General features: G+C 36.3%; 1 protein-coding gene across 17 annotated transcripts in view; it reads right to left on the bottom strand.

Annotated features, from left to right (window-relative positions):
• Positions 1–19,765, bottom strand: part of DMD (dystrophin) — a 2,551,447-nt gene that overhangs the window by 1,541,306 nt on the left and 990,376 nt on the right. For all 17 annotated transcript variants that reach the window (XM_067023689.1, XM_067023685.1, XM_067023692.1 and 14 more), the window contains 2 exons: positions 7,119–7,307; positions 6,021–6,202 (listed from right to left, as the gene is read on the bottom strand). In XM_067023689.1, the coding sequence (XP_066879790.1) occupies positions 6,021–6,202; positions 7,119–7,307 (371 nt within the window). The remainder of the gene's footprint in view (positions 1–6,020; positions 6,203–7,118; positions 7,308–19,765) is intronic.

The following is a 19,765-nucleotide window of genomic DNA, read 5'->3' as shown; positions in this document are numbered from 1 at the left end:
AATAATAGAGGGATTTAGTCTGTTCTGTCCACTAATATTTCCCCAGTATCTAAAACAGTGCAGGGAACACAGGAGGTAAGAATTGTTACTTAGAAGGATGAATGAATGATTGAGCTTTATTTTCTAATTATCATTATTTATCTTTCTGAAAAAGCAGTGTTCCAAAAAATGCTACTCTCGACTCTCATTTCTCTGAATTCCAGAGATTTGGCTTTCCTATTTATAATTTAAACTATGAGAGTCACATACTTTATCTTATCGGAACAAGTTGTGTCCACATTTATTTTTTTTTGGCCATACCACGTGGCTTGTGGGATTTTAGCTCCCCAACCAGGGACTGAACCTGGGCCCTCACCCTCCGTCCACATTTTAACTGTGTGTTGTTTACAGAAAAGACTGTCATGGCCAGCCATATCGATTTAAACCTGATCAACTTACTGTATGTTAATAACTGTTGCTTATTAGGCCAATAATGAATTGTCAGTACTCTCACATTGTCTCTATAGTATATGTTTTCACAAGAATCTTGCTATTCCATGTCAACATTTGAGGACTGAACGTGACATCACCAGCACCATTTCTGGAGCTTCGGAGAAAGTAGTTTATATGTTTGGCCCACCTCGGATGATAGAAAAATCGGGTGCTTAGGAATCACCTGAGCTCTCGTAAAATTACAGATTCTGATTCTGTTGCATGAGGGCTGAAATTCTGCATTTTTGACTACGTCTCAGGTGATGTTGTTGCTAGTGGTTCCTGAACTACCTTGATCTGCAAGGAATTCTTACTTTAACATGATGAGAAGAAAAAAATGTATTAATGAAACCATGATATAAAATGGCAAGTGAGTCTAAGATTACACACTTAAAAAGTTCACTGCAACAAATTCATTTAACAGATTAGAACTACTTAAGAAATTAGTTCATTTATTCATCCATTCATTCAGATATTCACATGTGCAATATGTTAGTCACTTCACTTGGAAGAAAACAACCCACCCATTTGTTCAGCAACTCTTTTGCTCTATTCACCCTCACATATGTTATCTCATTTCCAGGTTGGAACAGACATTTGAAAGAGAGGAAAAAAAAAAAAAGATGAGCCAGAGTTGTTAGACATATTTTTCTCTACAGCCAAAATGTTAATGGTGATTCACAATTATTTCCCATGTTATAGCCTGCATTTTCATCCAGAGACTATTCATATCTCTCCTCCTGCTGATATAAACCAGAACATAACTTCACTTGGCCTCCTTACTGACTTACCTTCATTTGTTTTTCCCTCACCATCACAAAGGTCTTAGTTTCCCCCTGCATGTCCTAACCACAATTATCAGAGAAGCTGATGGAACTTGCTGTGCTTATCTTTATGAGTCCTTGTAGAAATGTCAATAAATCTCTTTTGCTCTCTGCAGGTTGCATTTTTCAATCAAATTAATTAGCTTACTCATAGAGAAGAAAATCTTCTGTTTTCCCTACACCAGTAGTCTTCTTGTACTTCCACAGAGGGAAGTTTTGTCTTTTTCTTCTCTCTCCCTCACGTCCCACCACCCAAAGGGTATTCTACAGCATAAAAAACGAAACAAAACAAAAATCATTTTGCCTACTCTTCTGAAGGTTTCCAGCTCGAGCATGTCAACAGATACTGTCTTAATTATTTTAATTATGCAATCAATGGCACTTAGTTCTTTCATTTCAATCTCATAAACATTGTTAAAGATTGATAATTGACGAACAGCAACATGTTTATGTCAAGGTAGTGTGCAGCTAGAGATATCTTAACAAAGTTCTTTATTATATTAGTCTTTGCTTCATTATCAATTCATGTCCACGAAGATATCAGAATTGAAGAGGAAACACATTAATAAGGAAAGAATCAAATGAGAATAGAATAAAATGGAGGAAGAAAGGAAGAAGCATCTATATATTTATGTTTTTACTTACATTCCTTTGCAAGGAATATTTTTAAATGTTTCAATAATAAAATTATAACTTCAAACGCAATTTTTATCACACTGTTCATGTTCCCTTGCCTCACAGAAAACATCCACAAACAAATCCATTGGGGAAAAAATGAGCAAGGCAATTAGAACAGGCTGGAGGAAAAAAAGAGCAAAAAATATATATGAGGCATAGTTATACAGTATGGTTAAAATAATTAACCCACGGCTAGTCATCTTATTTATAATGATGATAATTCTTTACATTTGGTAATAATTTTGCATTTACAATCTACTTTTCATACCTTATCTTGGCCAGTATCTTTTAGAGGTTTGCCAGGTTCTGTGGAACTACCACTGTTCCAGAAATCAGTAACTGAGGACCACAAAGGGAAAGTATGTCGCCCAGTTCACATAAATAGGTGTTTGAGAAAGGGAGACCTTATCCCTTAGGCAAATTAGAGTAGATTTAGCATAAGTTAGAAATCAGAGCATTTTGTTACCTCTGTATTTTTAAAATTTCCTGTTCTGTTTGATAATTGTTAACGGTTTGTGGGATAAACAGCATTTCCTAGATACAACCTGTATAAAGGTAGCATCTGTATGTATGAGGCAAGGATGCCTATTTCCAGAGGAAAAAAAAAATCTTGACTGTTAGATCAGCAAAAAAGAAAATAAATACAGCAGGAATGGTTTATAAATTAATGACTGGGCTAAGATAGTAGAATACATGCATGTATTATTGCAACCACCTCCTGGCATAAGATATTACCATCTCTTACCTGAGCTATGGCACTGAATATAACTGCCCTGTCTTCTTCTAGTGGTATTACCCATATTTTCTTTACCTGTTTTTCCCCTACTTAAAACCTTTTGATGGCTTTTTCTTGTACTTATGCTAGAACTCAAAGCCCTTGATTTTACCCTGACACTGCAATACACAACAAGACCCCTACCTATGTTTCAACCCCATCTCATACTTCAGCTGTCTAATCTTCCCTCCTGCGACTCTCCAGCCATGCTGGCCTTTTGGTTCCTCTATCAAGCCAGACTGGCCCTATTTTAGGGCTTTTGCATTGGCTGTTCCCTCTGTCTGAAGTGTACTTTCCGCCTCATCTGCAAATGGCGGCTCCTTCTTGTCATTCAAATTTCAAATTAAATGGCACTGCCCCAGAAATAACATTCCTGGGTCACAAAGGCTAAATTAGCCCCTCAAACTCTATCACATTACCTTTTAATCTCTTCAAAGAACATATTCCTATCTGATATTGTGTGTGTGTGTGTGTGTGTGTGCGTGTGTGCGTGTGTGCATGCGTGTTTTAATTTTACTGGATGTCAGACTCTCTAGAGCTTCAGGAACCTTGCCTCTTGGGTTCATTACTGTATCCCCAGTGCCTTGAAATGTAACTGATATTTTGAGGCAGTCCATTAATATTTATTAATATTTGTGTGTATATAGATAGATACAGATGTAGATAGTATTGTATATATATACACAGTCACATATATAGTGTTATATATACATATCACAATGACTATATATTGAATGTAATTTGATTACTGTTCATAGATATGTTGGTAGATAGTACTTATAACTTACAAGTGTAAATATTCATAGATTTTAGTTATCAGTTTATCTGTATTCCCAGCCAAATTTTTTACTTTTGTGATAAGACAACAACTTAAGAATTCTAGCTGTCTTTGGTTATATCTCATAGGCCTAGAGAAACCTTAATTATCATTCCTCTCACCCTAAATCTATGCTTAGGCAGGGATAATGGCTTCTGACTGGTCTATCCATACCCTATCTTTCTTTGTGGGAGCAAGCTGAAAGGTGCGGACTAACACGTTTTTTGTTTGTTAGCAATTTACTATGCCTTCCTACTCCTAAGTAGTCATATGTTTGGAAACAATAGGTAATGCTCCAAATTGAAACTTATCATCAACATGGCCATGATAGTAGAAACTGAACAGGTAGCAATGTGCTAAGGCATTAAATAAAACCTCAAATTGTATTTTTAAAATACTGACAACATCCTATTGTTATAATCAGCTTTCGATTCCTCTAAAAAAATCTATCAAAAGCCAGGTCCTCCATAGTTTGCATAATGGCTTATCTCATTTAGAATTTTACGCATGAAAACCGACAAAGTTAGTGAAAGTGGTATGTGAAACATACTGTTATTTACAAACTCACAAGAAATTGCTGAATTTGCTTGGCTTAAATAATGCTTTGTGTATGTGTATCTCAACAAATTGTCCAGACAAGTCTATGTGCTACAAGCAGTTCCGTATTAGTGTCTCATTTTAAAAACTCTATTATGTTTTAGCAAAAGCTATGCCAGCTAAGAGGCTGCCCTTACCTTCTTGTTAATCATTCTAAAAGCTTAAATACAAACCGAAGTCCTCCAAACTTCCCTAAGGACAAACTATACTTTGATGTCAATCTTAGCTCAGTGATATTGTCATTTCAGGTTTTGCATCCTCCAGCAGGAGGGGGGTGAGGAAATTACACACATATGTGTGTGTGTGCTGTCATCCATCACCTAAAGATAGAAATCTCTTTAACAAGGGAATTTTTAAAAATTAACCTGTTTTTAAATGTTATAGTAACAGATTAAAAACTTGGGATTTTAATTTTAGGCTGAATTCACCTTTCCTCAACTCAGTCTCAAGGTGCAATTAATTAATTGTTAGTATGAATAATTAATCCCATATTGTTAGTCCTATTGAAAAAACAGAGTGAGGAACGATGGGGGTTATTTAACCTCCAGAAGAGGATGGCAAAACAGAATGCACGAAGGAAAAGAGGATGGTGCCACTATGGGAAAGGCAGTAAAGGAGGAGGTTGGATTTTAAAGACTTTCAAATTTTATCTGAGGTTGCTCTGTTTAAGTTGTACAAACGGGTGCAAACAAAAGTTGTATCCTGAAGAATGCTGGCATATGACCACAAGTAGGAGGCTCTATATCTTATGATTTATAATGATAAATGGGTGGCGTAAACTAGTTGAGCCTTGGGCATGGTGGGGGGGACTTAATAGTTATAATATGGCTACTATAATTCTCACATCTGGGGTTAGTTGCAATTGTCGAAATGATCACAGTTGGGGAAAAAGTCAACATGCACAGACTAATATCTCCAGGTTTAGAATACCAATATTCGTGAAAATTCTATCTTATATATGCTTTATTTATTCTTTCAAAATACACGAGCTTAAAAATGTATGTTTCCCCTCCCTATTGTCACACTATAATTTAGTACTGGAATAACAATCCTCCCAGCATATCTAATGAGTTTCTTTGGTCCTATTTTAAAGGTTTTAATCTTCATAAATAATAGCTAAGTAAACTTAAGGCGCTTGGACAATTTCTTTAGCTTAATGTATTCAAATCCACAGTTGGCACTTCATTTCTTTTCATTTAAAAATAAATCTATCTTGTCTCAATAGGCTCTACATGAATACACACACCTAACAATATAAATCAAAGCAACATTCAAAATGATGAGATCTACTTGTTACCTTTATAAGAAATTTGCCATTTTCAGAAATGTCTCAAAAATTCTTTTTTGATTAAGTCAATATATATTTTTAAGATAATTCACGACCATGCAAGTACTTGAAGAAGGATTTCCAAACACAGGAAAAACTTTTTTCAAGAGGATTTCCATAAACATATGAAAAACTAATATTTTAAGAGCTTTTCCTTTAGAAGAGAAGTTTCCTGTCAACTGTACCTAATATGTGATTTTATGTGCATGATTTCCTGTGTAAACTTCACGTCTTCTATATTCACATTTTAATTTTTGGAGAAAACTTGGAAAATATTAACTATGACAACAACTTTAGGAACCTTTAAAGTATAGTTCTGTAGATAGTGGTTCTTCTCTCCAATATCTCCACTTCGATTACAAAAGTGAAAACCAAAATATAACAGACATGAAAATCTAACCAAAATGCCCCCTGAAGAAGAGCTGCATACTTCAGGAAAGAACTGAGAATCCTAACTTAAACAAGAAACTGCATCAAAATAATAGTAAGATTCTAAAACTTGCTACTGTTAGAAATTAAAAACAGACTTACTTGCTTTGTTTTTCCATGCTAGCTACCCTGAGGCATTCCCATCTTGAATTTAGGAGATTCATTTGTTCTTGAACTTCAGTTTCTTCGTCTTCTGATAATTTCCCTGTCCCAATCAGCTGACTTCCTAATTGGAGAACATTGCCAACCCGTCCCTGATGGGATGTCAAATCCATCATGTACCCCTGACAAAGAAAGAAGTTGATAACAGTTGACACTGTAGGGAAATCATTATGGTTTTGAATCTTTTTTTTCTTTTTTTTGCAATTTTAAATTTGTAGCCCATTTAAACTTTATTCCCAGTAAAAGTATTTTAATTTTTAAGAAAACTTAATACTGTTTTTAATATGAATTAAGTAACATTACTAGCTTAGGTCATCTTCTGCAGAAGAAGATCCTGAGATCAGGACTTATGTGCTAGTGATTTATTAAAGAGGAGATCTCAGGGGAGATCTACAAGGGAGCCAAAGAAGCAGGAAACAGGACTGGGGAGGGGAGAAAGCCAAGTAAGTGTGTCATCTCAGGAAAAGTCTCCCACTGGGGGTACTTCAGCCTGATACCCCACACGTACTCTGGAGTGTAAGTTTTGTCTCAGCATTGACCTTGACCCAAGAGAAGGGAGTTGGCCTTTCATATTCCTATATGAGTCTTTGGCAAAATCTAATCTCAGCATCTTCAAGTGTTATTCTCCAAAGGACAACTTCCAAAGCTGGCTACTGGAATGCCAAACACATGAACGTTTATCTTGTTTCCTTCTCAAAATAAACACTAAATTATCAAAATACAAGGACCTTACAGAGTAATTGAGGAAAACAGAGAGACTTGTCATACGTCATCTGCCTTGTTTCATTAATCAATGTTTTTTTTTTAAAAAATTATTTATTTATTTATTTGGCTGCACCAAGTCTCAGCTGTGGCTCGCAGGATCTTTTTCAGTTGCGGCATGTGGGATTTTTAGTTGTGGCATGTGATCTCTTAGTTGCAGCACGCGATCTCTCAGATGCAGCCTGTGGGATCTAGTTCCCTGACTAGGGATTGAACCCAGGAGTCTTAGCCACTGTACCACCAGGGAAATCCCCATTAATCGATGTTTTGCTTTACCTCATGAGTATGAAATTGTTCTTTCACTTCTTCTACATCATTAGAAATCTCTCCTTGTGCTTGCAATGTGTCCTCAGCTGAAAGAAGCCATGAGAGTACTTCTTCTAAAGCTGTCTGGTAACTGTCCAGGTTTACTTCAGTCTCCATCAATGAACTGCCAAATGACTTGTCTTCAGGAGCTTCCAAACGCTGAACAATAAAACAAATTGGGTGTTATACAATTAGTATCTTGGCAGACTGTTCCAGTACATTAAATGATAAATCGAATGAAATATTTAAAATGCTAGAAATGCCCACTTGCATTATCAGAGACACGAACAGCAGAAACATACAATAATGAGCCTACATTTTAACATCCCCACAAATATACACACAAATTCTCAAATGGCAGTTGGAATCCACTTCGAATTAATATTTTATTAAAGCTCTTCTGGATTACTATAAAGAGTGAATTAGTACATCATCTCTTCATGTTGTATTTTAAATACCGTGGATTTTCATCCATAGGTAAACTTTTTTAGTTCATATTTTCAATCCTTTACATATACATTATTGGTATTATATTTACATAACTTTTGCAATAACATTAAAGGAAACATCTCTTCCCAAGAGCCCCTAATAAAATATTTCTGAAAATTCACAGACCAGAAAAGTTATTAGTATGAAGATAAGTGGGGGAGAGGTAAAATTTAAAAAGAAATAACCTCATTCACACATCTGAAATTTCTAACAGTATAACGACTTCTGTGACTTAAGCCTTTATTTCCAGAAGGCCATGGTTTAAATAACAAGACATTATCTTAGGCAAAGCAAAATATGAAGTATCTGCTACCAGATTTACTTAGCAGGATGTTAACTGAGATTCCCAACAGTTGTCTTGTAATTTCTCCTTGGATCCTAAAGCTGAGAACAATGGTAACAAAGTGTTCATAATTCTAAAGAGAAGATCCAGGCCACCTATGAAGGAATTGCTAAGAAGGGACCACAAAACTGTCCCACCACCCTCAATCCACTGACTAGCTTAAAGGTGTGTAAGAGGAAACAAGGAGACTGGAGAAATCTGTTGAGAAAGGATGCCCCTGGAGTGCGATGCATGTCCATACCTTCCACCACCTCAAGCCAAGTAATGGAGACCTCAAGAGAATCACCTGTAGAGCTGACGGTAGCTTCTAGGATGGAATACTGACCTCTAAACCTGGCTGTGTATTTGCAGAGATTCAGGAGCTATGGGACCAGTACTACCAAATGATGGAAGAGAGCTCTTGGGATAAGCTATGTGCCTGCTGCTTTAACCTGAAGGCAATTATCAACAGCAAAAATTTTAACAACTAAGAAAAGCTGCATACATTTTTCTTTAGGCCTACTGCACTCATGGCAGGTTGCTGGGCTTTAGAAATCCTGAGAAGGCCCACACTCAAGAGGATTTCTTGCTGAGGTAAGGGGCACAGGCAAATAGTTGAAGTAGTCAGAGCAAAAATATTGGAGAAATATTTGGAGAGGAATCTTCTGAACACCCTATAAAGAGAGCAAGCAAGCACTGGGCCCTAACAAACAGGATTTTGCAAAGGAAACAAACATTGTAGAACACTTTGAGGCATTGTAGAACAACCAGAAGCTACTTGGGGTGGTGGGGGGGCAGGGTTCAAGACCTTGCCTAGAGAAAAATGCATCCTTTTGATGGTTCTTCCCTGCCATGCCTGCCTTGAACTTCCAGTCCCCAGCAATTCTGGACCTTATCACACTGAGCTGCTAGCACCAACTTAAATGTGCTCTTCTGATAAATGCTCCAATTTTGAAACTTTAATATGATAAATTTCTCTATTAAGTCCTTCAGGACAAACAAGCATAGTGGCAGTCTTTGGTGTAATATTTTCATCAAATGATGCACTCTTAATCTATTTCTAGACAATTGGCAGAAATAACGTCATCCTGTTAAGTCAAAATCACCCAACTCCAGTATCTCAAACAGAGCATAAATGCCCCAAGAGGGCTAGTCGCATTGGCCCTTCCCAAGGTCAAGGCAAGTTCTGAAGGTCTGAGGGGTTAGAACAAGTTTCATGGTGTATCCCTTCTCTCTACACCTAAATACTATAAATAATAAATATAAAAGTCATCATTAAGAGGAAAAAAGTCACAAAAACGTAGCCTGGGAGATGTGTGTAGACAGAACCAGCTTCGTGGTTGGGCAACCTGAGTAGTTTTATGGTGCTCAAGACTCAGAACGACCCCTTGCTTGCTTTAGCTGCTTTTTGACAGTGCCGTCTTAAAACTCTCAATAATTTTATCTTTGAACTTGGGTTTTGTAAGTGAGGTCCAACGGGGTGATGAAGTATGCACAGGAGCAGAGGAGATAAGTGCAATAGGTGTGTTTGCACCATTTGCATACAGTGTTTCTGATGTCCCATGAGCCTAGAATTCTGGTGGACCCATGACATGTGGGAGTTGAGCAGACTCAAAGTGAGCGGAAGGTAACTATGACTGAATGAGAGGGGCATTGACAGCCCCAGGAAGTCATGCTTTCTGTTTAAACAGGAACTTGCTTCCAATGCAGAAAGAAGGCAATCCTAAGAAAACATGGGAAAGATAGGGCAAGATGGTTCCTTTCCTTTCACTCCTTCCTTAACTCATCAGTAAGCTGAAGGCACAGAACATTGGTAGAACTTACACCTATCAAGAAGTGAAATAAAAACAGCTTAGTTGTACAATGTTTCCACGTTAAGAATGAAATACATATGCATGCACAAGCTCTGAAATACAAATCGTGCAATGCTGGTGATTCTGCTTGAGTTAAACGATCTTATATTTACATTTACAACCTCAATTGCACAATATAACAATGGGCAGTAAAACTCATGCTAATACTTTAAAATTTTAATTTTCTTTATTCAGTATATGTCAAATAGCAAATAAAAAACACGATGGCAAGTTGAGAGAAAGACCATAGAATAAAGTAGACAGCTTTATATTTTAGTAATTTTAACAGCACTTTCCTTCCTGCAGTTTTGAACAAGGGGCTCCGTATTTCATTTTTCACTGGGCTGTACAAATTGCTAGCCAGCCCTGTATGTAGGTGGAAAAAAAGTACAGTCCACTCCTGGATATTTTGCCTTCCCTGGGTTATGGGTGAGAAGAGATGGGACATTTATTAGGTACAATAAAAAGTGGTTATAAAACCCAGGGGCTTTGGAGGCAAACAATCAGTGTTTGAATCTTGTCACCCTGGTAAAGTTACTTAGCCCCATCATTAGCCTTAGCTTCCTCCTATGTAAAATGAGAACAATAATACTTTCCTAAGATTGCCGTAAGAATTAAAGGAGAGTATGTAAAGTGTTTGGCAGAATACCTGATCTTGTGCAAGAACCCAATAGAGTAGGCGATAGCTATTAATTATTATTCGGTTCTTCTACACATAAGAACCATTTTGAAACACAACCTGCTCCAAGGTTACCTTCTTAAGTCACTGTCCAGATTTCAAGGGCCAGATAATTCCTATAGAAAAAAATGACCCAGGAAACTTGTAAGAGCAAGCATCAATTAAATCAAACCTTTCTGAACCTGAACTTCAATCTAGTTCCTATTTAAAAGTTCTAAAAATTATTAACAATCTTGAGTTCAAATAATCTTTTGCAAATGATAAATTGTAAACCACACTATTACTCATGTAACACAATACTATATTTTACTACTGTGCAATTTAGATTAAAAAAGTAAACAGCTCATGATTTACTGATATTTACAGAGGCTTGAATTTTTGGAGAAAATTTTAGAAGGCAAATCTTTATACTCAAGGACATGCTGTCTAGCACTCAAATTCTGAATCTAAAAGTTTTGTCTGAGGATGTTCATAAAACAAAAACTTTGCAAAGACAGCTATATTAAAGGTAAATTCAAACATGAATAAGCTATGTAAAATTACATAAATAACTCAATTAATCATTATTTATATCTATAAATCAGCTCTACATATATACATGATTATGGGCAAAATTGTCAGCTAGACTCTGAGTAATTTTTTCTCTGTCTAGACCACTGTTTTTCAAATTTGTAAGCCATGATCCATCAGTGATTCATGAAATCATTTTAGTGGGTCATGACCAGGAACATTCTACTTAAAATTAAACAGAATAAAAATACCAGTCTGTGTAATTTATATTAAGGACTAGATTCTTTTGTTAATTTTTGTTTCAGATATGTATATATATATGTGTGCCAAATGTATATGTATATATGTTCTGGATCAAGATGAAAAAAAATTTTTTTTTTTTTTTTTTTTTGGTATGCGGGCCTCACACTGTTGTGGCCTCTCCCCTTGCGGAGCACAGGCTCCGGAAGCGCAGGCCCAGCGGCCATGGCTCACGGGCCCAGCCGCTCCGCGGCACGTGGGATCCTCCTGGACCGGGGCACGAACCCATGTCCCCTGCATCGGCAGGCGGACTCTCAACCACTGCGCCACCAGGGAAGCTCGAAAAAAAAATTTTTATAGCTCATGGAACAAAACTGGAAATGGTTCTAGAATTTCAGGTAAACCCATGAAAGAAGAAATTTGTTTGAATTCCACATTTGCACATTTGCAATAAAACCCTTGGAAAAACACGTATTCTTTTTACTTATTTATTTTTTGTCCATCTTTCAAAGAGAATTTGGAAACAAACAAGGACACATAGGCTTAAGCTTTTCGTTTTAGTTTCCCAAAATATGTATTCATTGTCATAGTATTACATATTTCACTTTAGCTTGTGGCTAGTTCATACATATTATGGAAAAGAAAATTTTCTAAGAAACTTGATCTTTGCTTCTTATAGAAAAAGATCTAGGCATAAGAAAGAGACACCAATCATTTCATGAATGGAGATGCTAGGATCAACTGGAAATAATTTTTTTCCTATGCTTTGATCTTATTTTAATTTCTGTCTTTATAAAAGTAGTTTATATTTGCAGTACATTGGGCAAATAATGATTCAGATGAGATGCATAACAATGGATGGATGAAACAATTCTGGTTGTTTCCAAAATTAAGAACACTAAAATTCATTCAACATTACCCACATACTTCAAAGGTTTAATTACTACCCTTTTGCACAAAGAATTACTAGATATTGTCACCTGTGTTCCTTGAAGATGTTGCTAATGCATAAAGGTGAAGGAGTAGACAGCGGAAGAATAAAGTAATGGGGGAAGACAAATAAGTATATGTGTTAGTCCTGCAATGTCCAGGACAAATGTCTGGAGACTCATTTCTAATAATAGGCTTGACACGACTCCATACATAAATATTTTTTAAAAACCAGTTTACTATCTAGCTGACCTGGCATAAGTTATTCAACCTCTCTGTGTCTCAGTTTCCCCATCTGTAAAACAAAGAAAATAATAATATATCTCCATAGGACTGTTGAAAAGATTATATGTAATGATGCATATAAAATGCTCAGCACATTCGAGTTTGCAAGAAGTGCTCTGCAATGCCTGTATTTGGGGACCAATGTTCGCTGAAATGGCAAATGATTTTTATGAGGAAACACAGTTGAATGAGCTGTGTGTATTTTTAGAAGCATGACTTTGGCAATTCAAACTGAGATAAGTCATCAAATGGCAACACATAGGTAGTGAAACCAGCAATCCAGCAAACCACAAAGCTCTTAGAAAAATAGCTGGGACGTTTCCAGAGGGCACAATCTATCACTGAGTACTTTTATATTTCTGTTGAAACTGATCTATTTTGGCAACTTCCCCAAATTTAACCTTAAAATGTGATATGAGTTTTAACCTGGATAAAAACAGTTTTACTGTTCTTGAATGTATAAATGCTTCAAGAACTTTTGAAAGTTTTGTCACTTAGCTCCTTTAAATGTGTCACACTTCTTTTTTACACAATCTAAGACAATGCATGGATGGTGCATTTTTGGGTGTATTCTATAATCTTTTTTATTCTTCAGTGAAAGATTATTTGAAAGCTAAAGGATCACAGAGGGATAACCAAGTGGTACTTTTACTAAATAACTGAACAGTTCAGAGGAACCAGGATTTATATCTGGAAACATTCTTGCCACATTTCTGCTGTGTTTCCTCTGAGATATAACATGTAAACCAGGGTATTATTCAAAGTTTGAAAAATGATCACAGAAGTGATTTACGAGAAGTTAATCCATCATGCAACACTGTACATGACATTCAATCTAATGATACCATTAAATAGGCAATTTTTAATATTGCTTGTGCCTGAAATTCAGGTCAAAGTTAAGTTCTAATGAGGATTTAGGAAAAAGTATGGCCTGCTGTATGGCAATATTAAAACAACCATCACAACAACAACAACTACATCTCTAATAGCAATAACAACAGCTGCCATTATTTACTGGGCACTTTGTGTCAGTCAATTTGCTAAGCACTTAACGTGCATTATATCATTTTTCACCACAACAGTTCAAGATGACAGAAAATAGTAGGATGAGGAAACGGGAACACAAAAATTAAATAACATGCCAAAGGTCACAAAGGTAACTGCCTGATCTGGTATTTAAAACCAGGTTGCTTGGATTCTAAAACACACATCCTCACCTGTTCTCTTCAAGGAAAGATATCCTTTGTTTAAGGCCTTTTTGACATTTATAAGGGAAATGCAAATGATATTAAGCTCTGGGAAGACTCTGGATAGATTTCATTAACAGCCACAAATTCTGCCCTCTGCCTCAAGCCAAGTAATAAAAGACCAGAGCAGTCCTCTGCCCTGCTGGTGCAGGTAGATTAGTCAGCTGAAGGCAACAGACAGTTCTTCAGTTTTATCATTGGCTCCTAACAAGAGTGTGCATGCTTCATGGTATATACTTCAGGGTCTCATTAACAATTAAAGCTCTTAATCTTAAGGTTTAGAGAAATGAGAAGAGTGTATAAAGGCTCACGGTATTTGAAAGAAATAAAAGTTGTGAAACCTTTTGACAAGTTTTTTATCTCTTGTACTAATATTTCTTTTCACATCTTAAAGTAAAAGACTCAAAAGTCAGGGTGGGATACAAGCTAGGAGGAATCACTCCTGATTTAGGGAAGATACTATAAAATAATTTAAGGGTATATATGTATATAGTATAAAATGAGGCGATGGAAAACATGAGTAGGAATGCAAAACAGAGTCCCAAGTGGATCTGACGTAGAAAATACATGCCATAAAGACATATGTATGTATTAGTTTAAAATAAAACCCTTTTATTATTATTGAAATGACTTGCTCTTTTATCTTCAAGAATTTGGTTGAAAGCTGTCCAGCAAACAACGTACTTTACAATTTATTTCACATTCACCTCTTCTTTTTCATTCCTACTGACATCACCCTAAACCACTGGTTCTCAACCAGGAGCTGTTTTGTCCTCTTGGGGACATTTGACAATATCTGGAGGCAGTTTTGATCGTCACTGCTGGGGGTAGAGGGTGCTACTGACATCTAGGACATCTAGTGGGTAGACGCCAGAAATGCTGCTAAACATTCTACACTGCACAGCTCAACAGCAGCATGAGCACTACCACCACCCACTCCCCCTCCAAAAAAAGATCAGGCCCCAAATGTCAGGAGTGACACTTTGAGAAACTCTGTGCTAAAACAACACAAAAATGAGGTTGATGACATGCTCCCCAAATTGATTCCCTCTTCTCTATCTTTTGCTTGCTTCAATCCAACTTGAGCATAGTTGCCACGTTTATAACGGGTATTTTACTCTTACATGCAATAAACTTCAGTGATTTTACTCTTAGAATACAGTCCCAAATTCATACCCTAACATGTAGTGGTCTCAGATGTTTTCCTCTATTCTCTCTCTCACAGCTTTGGAAACCTACAAATAATCAATTTTCATCTTTCACCTTCCTACTAGTTTATTTCTCTGTTACCAACATATTAAAACAACAACAACAAAAATACTTTCCCAAACAGATTTAAATCATATTTGCCTTTAAGTTCCAGCTCAAATCTCATCTCCTGTATGACTCTTCCAGAACCTTACAATAATGCTCTTCAATTATGTAAAGTGTTCATCTTTATCAAAATAACATTTGTGACTGCATATTCCACCTTTTTTCTATTCTTTTTTAAAAATTTACATCTTTATTGGAGTATAATTGCTTTACAATGGTGTGTTAGTGTTTCTGCTTTATAACAAAGTGAATCAGTTATACATATACATATGTGCCCATATCTCTTCCCTCTTGCGTCTCCCTCCCTCCCACCCTCCCTATCCCACCCCTCTAGGTGGTCACAAAGCACTGAGCTGATCTCCCTGTGCCATGTGGCTGCTTCCCACTAGCTATCTATTTTACAACTGGTAGTGCATATATGTCGATGCCACTCTCTCACTTTGTCCCAGCTTACACTTCCCCTTCCCCGTATCCTCAAGTCCATTCTCTAGTAGGTCTGCGTCTTTATTCCCATCTTGCCCCTAGGTTCTTCATAACCATTTCTTTTTATATTCCACTTTCTTAATCACATTGTTCCACAGCAATTTTGAGGACTGATTCAACTTAGCTGCCCTATTCACTCTGCACCCAATCTACCAGGTATTACAAAAGTTTTAGCTAAAAAATTTAATCTTCTATTATCTAAATCAGGATTTCTTGCAATATCAAATGAAAACATTTTTATATTTATAATATGGATTCAAAACCTCACGAAAACATTTCATTTATATTTTAAATGAACTTAAATTTTTTCCTTTCAAGTTTCTGTATGTAGATGTAAAAGATTTCATAACTGACACACTTACAATGAGAATACTGTCAAATATCCATTTTCGAAATGCACTCTCCATAACACAAATTTCCTATAAAAATGCAGTTCCTTTCTTAATCATTGTCGGTTAATACAGAAATTTGCCTTGAAAGGAGAGATCAAGTCTTTTTACTGCTTTTGGAAATGTCTGAGAAATGACACAGGTAAGCACAGCCATTTGCCAACACAGAAATGTTCAGCATATCTGCAACACCTGTTTTTTTGAAAGAGAAAATATATACTACATTTTTTTCCAATACTTTACCATGGGATAACTAGAACATTTCTGTGCAGTAAAAAGTATTCTCTGGGACACTCCGATTTTATTGCAAAATATTATAAGTATTTTACTACTTAACATAATACAACCTGTAAACGCATTTAACTGTTCACATGCATTGCAATGCATCCAGAACACCAAAGATGCCAATAAACAAGGCCCAATACCAATTCATCTGATTAAAGATGTCTAATTGAGGACATCAAGGACCATATGTTATACAAAATCATCTGAAAACCTGTATATTAAAAATTAGGGGCTTCCCTGGTGGCGCAGTGGTTGAGAGTCCGCCTGCCGATGCAGGGAACACGGGTTCGTGCCCCGGTCCGGGAAGATCCCACACGCCGCGGAGCGGCTGGGCCCGTGAGCCATGGCTGCTGAGCCTGCGCGTCCGGAGCCTGTGCTCCGCAACGGGAGAGGCCACAACAGTGAGAGGCCCGCGTACGGAAAAAAAAAAAAAAAAAAAAAAAAAAAAAAATTAGTAAAGTTTCTTTCTTTCTTAATTTCAAATAAAGTATGCATATGAAGAGACATCATACTATGTTCTTCTGAAACCCCAGTGGATCCTCTTGTGTATCTTGTGGTTAGGTGCTCCCCACTTTGTAGACTATGCTCTAATCTATAACGCTTTTTTCATCCTCTAAACTCCTGTAGAATTTATAAACACAACACAAGTATAGTTCATTGAGTGTTAACTCTTTGTAAGGTGTGCTGCAAGCACATCATTAAACTACCTAATTTAACCTTACAACAAAAGGAATGCCTACTGTCTACGTTTTACAGGAAGGAGACCAGATTCATAGGGGTTAGAAACTTGCCCAAGGTCACAGTTGATAAAGAGCAGAGATGGGAGGTGAACTCAGTATCTGTCTCACAGAAGCCTACAATTTTAACTATGTTGCCACACATATTTTTCATAACTTAAGGGGAAGAAGCATTTCCCAGAGATAGCTAGATTGGTAAAACTGCATTTAAAAATCAAAAATGTAAGAATGTGCCATACTTTGAATGTAATGATTAGAAGTCTTTCACACACCCCAAGAACCAATGATAGAATTCTTTGATTCATCCAGTCTCTCTCTCCCCTAGACCCTTCTGTGAATAATTTCACATGTTTATAATATGATTGGCTTTGGTGTACAATTTCTGTATTCTCAATAGATAACTTGCTCATATAAAGGTTTTTAAATATTTACAATGGGCTTCATTAGTACAATGCCCTAAAATTTACTGGTATACTTGAATTTTTAAATCACCACATAAAATTAGGGATACTATAAAATACGTAACAATATCACTGGGATATATCATCATACTTGGAACATATATCAAAATCTAAAACATGCCTATTGGCATATTTCAAATTGTTTGGTCTACTTTTGAAAATAGGAAGGGAAGAAACAAAAGGAATAAAAATGCTATCTTTGTTCACATACTGAGATAATCAATACTATATTTAAAAACAATGTTTCATTTTATTTTAAAAATACTCTTGCGTAGAGTCAGTTATCATTTTCTTGATTTGTATAACCCTTGGAAATTTTCTACAAAATCACTACTTAGTCTATAAAAAGTTATTTTTAATACATTGGCCTGATTTCATATTACACTAGGAAGGAAACGGAATTATTGCCACATACACAAATTTAAAAAATAATTAAACCTTGAGTATTAAAATATGGCAGCAATTAAAAACTTTAACATGAAGGTGAATTAAAAATCATGCAGGGCTTCCCTGGTGGCGCAGTGGTTGAGAATCCGCCTGCCGATGCAGGAGACACGGGTTCGTGCCCTGGTCCGGGAGGATCCCACATGCCGCGGAGCGACTAAGCCCGTGAGCCACGGCCGCTGGGCCTGCGCGTCCGGAGCCTGTGCTCCGCAACGGGAGAGGCCACAACAGTGAGAGGCCCACATACCGCAAAAAAAAAAAAAAAAAAAAATCATGCAAATGAGCAGAAAAGGAAGGTCAAATATATCTTTGTTCTGGGGAAACTATAAATCAGGAAAAGGAAATTCATTTAAGCCAGAAGGGAAATAGTCACCAGTATGTTTAGAATCTCTTGATTTAGAAATCCTGGGATGCAACTCAATTTGACCTACAAAGCTTTTTGGATAATCAAATTGTGCCTAGGCCTGAAGGTACACGCATGATATTTGTTTAAAAGAATTGTGATTGCCTTGTAAACTTCTTTTACAATGTTATTAGCACAAGTTGCTCCACATACTTGGCCAACATTGTTTATTTCTCCCACTGCCCCAGAAGAACCACAAACTGTCAATTATCATGGGAGTAGTTTATCAGAGTATGGATTATCTGGAGCTCTTATTTCTCTTCCATTTGGCCTTTTCACAGCTCATTAGCACCTCAACAAGAAAGTTAAGGCTAAGGAAGGAAAGGCTGCTGAAATTCAAAATAATTAAATTTGCTCCTTGTCAGCAGCATATACAGCAAAACATTTAGAAATGCTAGAAAAATTAACCAAACTGGGATCCATAAAGATATTGAAGGTATACAATGGCAATTTGCCTTGACTAATTTTTTCCAACTGTACTGTCTGAAATATTGACTAAATTGACTGGAGGTTTTGGCATCCTACAGGACTCAAAGCCTTTTGTTTTTAGCATATAATAGGCCACCTTTAGACATATCACTTGCCAGTGAGCAATACATAACACTCATTGCCGATATACTGACCATTTTTCAGTGTGAAGAAAAGAAACTGAAAATCAGCTTTCCAAAAGAAGATTTATGACTCAATAGTTACTTGGGTAGAAAAGAGTATGTCGGGTAGACAAAACTAAAAAGCTCCTTGTTTGGTTTTAGGCTTGCCTGTGCATTTGATGCCACCAGCTTTCCTGACTGTCCTCTAGGGAAAGAAAACTATTTGTACTAAAGCACAATTACACCTGATGGCTAATTGAGTTTGCCTTGGGTTCTTGTGGAATCTAATAGTTTTATGACAAATACATAAGCACACATTTTTCCACAGGACAAATATCAATTTTTCTTTAGCACTGCAAATGTCTACAAAGCAAATATAGGCTAAAATAATAAAGGAATCCAGTGCATGGTTCAGAAAATGTTACATAAAATAGGAAATGATGTAGAAGAAACAAATCTTTAAAATGTATAGCGTATTGATATATATAAGGGTTATTGCAATGATGTCTGTAACATTATCTTTACATCATTAGAAATAAAACATATAAAAAAGATTAAAAGAACTCCCTTTCTATTCATCACACACATGACTTCTTATGACTGACTCGCTTCCTTAACTTTCTTTATCCAATTATCACTATTTAAGGACCAGTGAAACATGGGTTTCATGAAATATAAAAGTGCTGACTATATTAATATAGACCTTCTTAATGAAACTGAACCTTCTCAGGAGGCAGCACGTATCACCCAAAATACAGCATGAACAATGTATACGAATGCATAACTGAATTCATATCAAGGTTCATGAGACAAGAGTTTGAATTCTAAGTCACAAATATGGTACTTAAAAAAAACTTCAAGTGTAAAATCAACAGATTTAAAATTCAATGATTTTTTCTTTTACAGGAATTATCTGATCAAGCCAAAATGTATTTTACTGCCTCTCAGAAAAGGAA

Source organism: Kogia breviceps, chromosome X (genome assembly GCF_026419965.1).
Source record: "Kogia breviceps isolate mKogBre1 chromosome X, mKogBre1 haplotype 1, whole genome shotgun sequence".
In the NCBI taxonomy this organism is placed as follows: domain Eukaryota; kingdom Metazoa; phylum Chordata; class Mammalia; order Artiodactyla; family Physeteridae; genus Kogia; species Kogia breviceps.
The sequence above is the reverse complement of the archived record's forward strand: the minus strand, read 5'-3'. Positions and strand labels throughout refer to the sequence as shown.